General features: G+C 40.9%; 1 protein-coding gene across 1 annotated transcript; it reads left to right on the plus strand.

Annotated features, from left to right (window-relative positions):
- Positions 1–1,737: 1,737 nt before the first annotated feature.
- On the plus strand, positions 1,738–6,415 carry LOC133043243 (olfactory receptor 10AD1-like). Its single transcript, XM_061124078.1, has 2 exons — positions 1,738–1,778; positions 5,452–6,415. The coding sequence occupies exons 1-2, from the start codon at positions 1,738–1,740 to the stop codon at positions 6,413–6,415; spliced, it is 1,005 nt and encodes a 334-aa protein (XP_060980061.1).
- The last annotated feature ends 207 nt before the right edge of the window (positions 6,416–6,622 follow it).

Genomic DNA, 6,622 nt, shown 5'->3' on the forward strand with positions numbered 1-6,622 from the left:
TATTCTCTTTTATTTGTGATGGAAATATTGGAGTATAGGTCTGGAGAAAATCAACAAGGAGGCTTCTCAGGCAGTATTACTATTTTAGGCCTTAGGCTACAGTGTGACTCGGGAAAACAAATAAAAGCTTAACATGTGGTCCACCACAAACATGAGAGCTAGGATATCTCCCACACAAGGGTTGGGAGCCAAAGCCCCAGCTGGTAATAAACTACTTGCCTTGAATTCTTTGAGATATCTTGGGGATATCTATAGTCTATCTCAAAAGTTCATTGGTACTGGAACTGGGTGCTTAACCATCGCTCAATCACTCTCCATAGGAGATACTTCTTAAAATTTTATATTGGAGTATGGCCAATTAACAATGTTATGATAGTTTTAGGTGAGCAGTGAAGGGACTCAGCAACACATATACGTGTATCCATTCTCTCCCAAATTCCCTTCCCATCCAGGCTGTCATGTAACATTGAGCAGAGTCCCATGTGCTATACAGTATACCCTTGTTGGTTATCCATTTTAAATAGAGCAGGGTGTACATGTCAGTCCCAAACTACCTAATTGTCCTCCCCCCTCATCCTTTCCCCCAGCAACCATAAGTTCATCATAGGAGACACTTTTGAGGAAACAAACAATTCTGTGAGATAAAAGAGTACTTTCATGTTCAGTTTAAAGAAGAGAAGCCTATGGGAATTTAATGACTTCAAATCTCTAACACAAGTTTTTTCAACTGTTGTGAGTTTCAGCTGCCTTTTAGAAGTTGACTGAACTGTGAACTCACCAAGAAAAAAGGCTCTTACACATGCAACTTTTCCTACAACATTTCAGACATGCACAGACACTATAAAACATATCTATCTAGCAGTCCATGAACCCTAGGATAAATGTATCTACCATAAAGATTCTTCACCTGGAAAAATGATGCATTTTTGCTTTGAGGTCACGAAATGATGTATTTAATTCAAAAAGTATTAAATTATAGTATACAAAAGAGGAACCATATTTCAAGCTGTGTAGGATTTAAAATTGCTAGAGGCACATTTTCTTTAAAGGAGCCTCATAGAGTCTGAAGTTCATTCAAAGAGAAGAGTTTACATGATTTTAAATAAGGCTGATAAGTCCCTCTTTACAACTTAAGTGAGCCAAACTCATCCCTAAAACAAACATACTCCACAGAATAAATAAGCAATACAATGCTATATTATATTTTCTCTTCCTAGGTCATAGCATGCTAGGAAGGCAACAGTTACATTGTGGCTAAAAATGTTGAATTATTCAAAAGTGTCCTAGTCCTCTTCAGGAGATATGACAGGAATCAGAGTCTTATTTTACAATGAGACATTTTCCCATCAGTCTAGTCCACAGTAGCACACTTTCTTCACTGTGCTCCTGTGGTCAAGGAATATAGACTTAACTCACCAGCACTTTTTTTTTTGGAATTCAGTATATGTGTATCAGCAGAATTCTTCTCTCACAGGATCTTTTGTTTGGGCCAAAGCTTTATCACACTTCTTTGTTTGTAATTTTATTTCTGTATATGTGATAATATTACAGTAATAATCTATTGGGACTTGAGGAGGCCCAGGAAATAACACTACTCTTTCCCATCATTTCTGAATCAACTGAGAAATGAGTCTGCAAATGGAGGGTAAAATCCCAATTTTCTTTATAACAAAGTAGAAATTTTAGCAATTGGATTTCCTAATGCAGAAGCACAGAGTTAGACATTTTTCCCTATAAATGGCAGCACAGTACACCATCAGAGCCTCCCCCAAACAAGCGTAAGCCTTCCCTGAGAAAAGCCACTCATTCCCAAGGGGAGGCTAGAGGAAAGAGACAGACACATGTGCTCAGCTTTCCTTCTAAAAATCACAAATCAAGTAAGCTACTCAACCTCCCAGGAGATGGTGTGAATGAAGGTGAAAGGAAGGGTCAGGAGTGCGGTGCTACTTCAGTTCCGTTCCTGTGGAAGGAAACATCAGGAACACGGAGGCAGTTATTCCCCACCCTACACACCCCTAACAGTATCTGACACTGTGTTCTCTTGCCTCATTAAGTCTTTAACCAGAGGCGTGGTATATCAAGACAGTCCCACTTCTACTTTGATGTGGCTGCTCCTCCAATGCAAATCATTGTTCTGTTGAAAGGCTCTTGGAGCTTTGCTTGCTGGACAGTTCTAAAATGGATCAAAACTGTGAGTTAACAAAATCAAATCTGAGGTCAAAGTAGACCACAACTGAAAATTCATTTTCTACTCTTTTCTCCTTAACAAGCTGTGTTTTAGCTACAGTGTCCAAAATAACAGAGGTTCTTCAATGAGATTAAATTGTATTCTTAAAATATAATAATAAATCAGAGAGTCAAATGTTATGATATTTGTGAACAACTTTATAAAATATTGTTAATTTAAATGAAATTACAGACTCTCAGTTCTTTAAATAAGAAACCCAAGGAGTCATGGGTTATTTATCTCTAAGCACTTGGCAGAAGAAAATCCCATGACTAACAAATATCATGAGTATGTAGACCTTTCAGAAAACAGAGGTATCAACTTAAGTAACACCATGGCCATAATTAAGACCACCAATAAGAATTACATTTTAGGGGTTTGAAATTAGCTTTATAGCACATGGCAACAATTTCTAATGCCTAGTCTTAGAAGAATCTTTGTCAGAAATAATATTTGCAAGGACATGTTTTATATTACAGAATAATGTTAGCTTATCTGAAGCTCTAGGAGAATAAATGTTTTCTTATATTCTTGCTGATATTTTTTCAGCTAACAGATAAGACAGCATTGTGATTTTCAAATCATGGTGCTACAATTCAATTAGTTAGCACTGAAACAAAATTTAAAATCCTGAAGAAGGTAAAAATATACTCTATAACAAAGGTGGGGGCAAAATAAGGTTATTAACAAATGGAATATGTGACATGTAAGATTGAATACCTATTCTATAAAGTACAGTACACACAACTTAATATTATTATTTAATATTTAAGTAAACATTCATCACCCATGGTATAGATGACAGAGAACTAACAAGGTCATCACACAAAACTTCTCTTCCAGAGTGGCTCACCAGGTCAGACCATCCTCCCTGGACAAGTTCTTCAAACACCATGAGTTTCTCTGTTATTTGCCACAGTGATTCAGAGACAAACATCATTATCAGTCAAGCAACAGAATGAGGTAGGATGTGATTTTCAAGATATTGTCCCATTTACTTACACAGATATTTAACTGGTTAACCCCTGATGGTAGTTAACAAGGCACTAGGTATCACAGAATATTCTCTCTAACAAACAAGCCACAAATAAACATTTGTGCTCCTGTAGATCAGAGTAATTCCATAAATTGAACTTCAGTTTCTTCTTAGTCAAGTCCACCTGTCTGAAATGTAGCTCACTTACTTCTCCTGCCCAGACTCTGATCTCATCTTCAACAAGTCCACGGGGGCCCAGGATTCAAAGCCACTCTTGTATTAAATAGTTCACTCTGCCCCTCCTTGACATTTCTAGGCCCTCAATATGAAAATTTCTAGGTTCAAGTTCTAGGGTATCATTCCAAAGCAGATATGATGGGAATGGCCTACTACCCAAACACTTCCTATACCTGTCAGGAAACAGCTACAGGGAATGCAAAGCTAAAAAAATTGGCAGTACTATCATATATATCTTCTAAAATTAAGATAGGCAACATACGAGATTTAAAGACATGGAGAGCAGAGGGGAATTCAACCAGAGGCAGCTCAATGACAGATACCCACCATCAGAGATGAGAAAGGAAGAAGGAAAAGAAAAGAGAGAGAAGTAGAAGTAAGTGGAAAAACTGAGTGAAAGACACACAGAGGGGGGAAATTGAGAGTGTGTAGAAAAGGAAGTAGAAGAAGAGAAAATGAAGAACTAAATGTTAAGAAGGAATACAGTGTCTATAAGCATCTGAAAGTAGAAGGGATCTATCTGATAGACCCTAACTCCAAAACACGATTAAAAAGTAGGAAAGATTTAATGTGAACATAATGACTTCCTAAACATTACAGTGAGAATATAGCATACAAATTCTGAATGCTTGTTCTCTGATGATAGAAAAAGGACAAGATTTACTGCTATTAGTAAAGGGACAGATTGAAGTTGTCTGAAGGTCTATTCAGAAATATTGAATTTGTGCCCTACTCAGAACTCCCCTGTTCTCACAGGATGGTTGGATCCTTTCCACCCAATTATGTATAGCGCTAAATTCCTACTGAAGAAGGAAAACTGATAGTAGCATGCAAGAGCTAACAACCAGGCCCATCTCCAGCATGCACGACATGGGTCATTAATGCAGCAGCAGCAAACACCAGGAGCCTGAGACTGGAAAGAAGTAGGATGACTGGGACGAGCTGAGCATGATGTTTCAAGTTATGCTAATCATTTTCACCTAAGAGATAATCCTGAGGGTTAGCATGCTTTTATTTTCTCTAAAGGGGCTTCCCTGGTGGCTCAGATGGTAAGGAATCTGCCTGCAATACAGGAGACCCAAGACCCTGGTGATGGGAAAGATTGAGGACAGGAGGTGAAAGGGGCAACAGAGAATGAGATGGTTGGATGGCATCACCAACTCGGTGGACATGAGTTTGAGCAAACTCTGGGAGATAGTGAAGGACAGGGAAGCCTGGTGTGTTGCAGTTCACAGGGTTGCAAAGAGTCAGACACCACTTAGTGACTAAACAACAACAATTTTCTCTAAAAATTCAACCCATTCATTGTTATTTTAAATAAGTAGCTCAGTTGGTAAACTATCTGCCTGCAATGCAGGAGACTCGGCTTCAATTCCTGGGTCAGGAAGATCCCCTGGAGAAGAAAATGGCAACCCACTCCAGTATTCTTGCCTGGAGAATCCCATGGACAGAGGAGACTGACAGGCTACAGTCCACGGGATTGCAAGAGTCGGACACAACTTAGTGACTAAACCACCACCACCATACTTGAGCTTTTTTTTTTTTAGAAAAATACATCTTCAAGTGTCTGTCAAGTGCATCCTTGATATAATCTTCTATGAACTAACATCCCTTCCTCTGAAATACTCCACTCCTCTATTTGGCATGGGTTCTGGAAATCTATCTTGTTTTTTCACCTCTGAATGCATTTTGACTAAAGACTAATCTTTCAACACTTAGAATCCTGCAGCAGATACTTTACTTGACTTCAGCCTGATTAAATTAGAATAAAATATAGCCACCACTTCCTTATTTTTAATGTTATGATTCCATGGATGCAGCCTATGGTGACCATGGTACTCTCACTGCCCCATGCAGTGCCAATTATATTATGTTTACTTAGGTTTCAAAACATTTATCACCACTCACCCATCTTGTGCTATTATAGCTGTGTTTCTGGGATCAAGTGAGTACCTTGCATTACTCTACAGCTGTCTCTCTTGTGCTTTTCCTGTCCTTTGTCCTCAAGCAGATCCAAGCCAGTGGACCTAAGGAATGGCAGCACCATGACTGAGTTTATCCTCGTGGGCTTTGAGCAGAGCTCCCCATCCACTCGGGCATTGCTCTTTGCTCTCTTCCTAGCCCTCTACAGCCTGGCCATGGCCATGAACGGCCTCATCATCTTCATCACCTGGACAGACCCCAGGCTCAACAGCCCCATGTACTTCTTCCTTGGCCACCTGTCCTTCCTGGATGTCTGCTTCATCACCACCACCATCCCGCAGATGCTGGTCCACCTGATAGTGAAGAACCACATTGTCTCCTTTGTCTCTTGCATGACCCAGATGTACTTGGTCTTCTGTGTGGGTGTGGCTGAGTGCATCCTCTTGGCTTTCATGGCCTATGACCGTTATGTTGCCATCTGCCACCCACTTAGCTATGCCCACATCATGAGCCGGCAGGTCTGTGTGAGCCTGGTGAGTACTGCCTGGTCCTTTGGGCTGATCAATGGCATCATGCTTGAGTATATGTCATTCCGGAATCCCTTCTGCAGAGACAACCACATAGAAAACTTCTTCTGTGAGGCCCCCATAGTGATTGCTCTCTCCTGTGGAGACCCCCAGTTTAGCCTGAGAGTCATCTTTGCTGATGCCATTGTGGTGCTGCTCAGCCCCATGGTGCTCATTATCATCTCCTATGCCCACATCCTGGCCTCCATCCTGGGCAGGAACTCCTCCTCTGGTTGGAGCAAGACCTTCTCTACTTGTGCCTCCCATCTGACTGTGGTCATTTTTCTCTATACCTCAGCCATGTTCTCTTACATGAACCCCCGTAGCACACACAGTCCTGACAAAGACAAGCCTTTCTCCCTCCTCTACACCATCATCACCCCCATGTGCAATCCCATCATCTACAGTTTCCGAAACAAGGAAATGAAGGGGGCAATGGCGAGGGCCCTTGGGAGGAGCAGTCTTTCCCAGGCAGAATCAGTCTAGTGGGGAGATGCCTGGAAGGGCAGCTTCCTCCTCCAGCCCTGAGAGCTGGGTAACACACCAGTGCTGAGAGATTCCAGGAAAGAGCATTCATAGGTTCCTTTGCACCAGCATCAGGCCTGGAAGATCCTATTGATATCTAATGCTCATCTGTCTGATGTACCTTTAAGCACTGTATTCTCTTGGACCTTCTTCAGGAGACTTGGAGAC

This window comes from Dama dama, chromosome 3 (genome assembly GCF_033118175.1).
Source record: "Dama dama isolate Ldn47 chromosome 3, ASM3311817v1, whole genome shotgun sequence".
Classification (NCBI taxonomy): Eukaryota; Metazoa; Chordata; class Mammalia; order Artiodactyla; family Cervidae; genus Dama; species Dama dama.

Excerpts from the sequence above, each read along its gene's own strand:
- LOC133043243 (XM_061124078.1), top strand. The coding sequence starts at position 1,738 with ATGGCAGCACAGTACACCATCAGAGCCTCCCCCAAACAAGC. Across the intron at positions 1,779-5,451 it reads AGAGCCTCCCCCAAACAAGC|ATCCAAGCCAGTGGACCTAA; the intron begins GTAAGCCTTCCC and ends GTCCTCAAGCAG.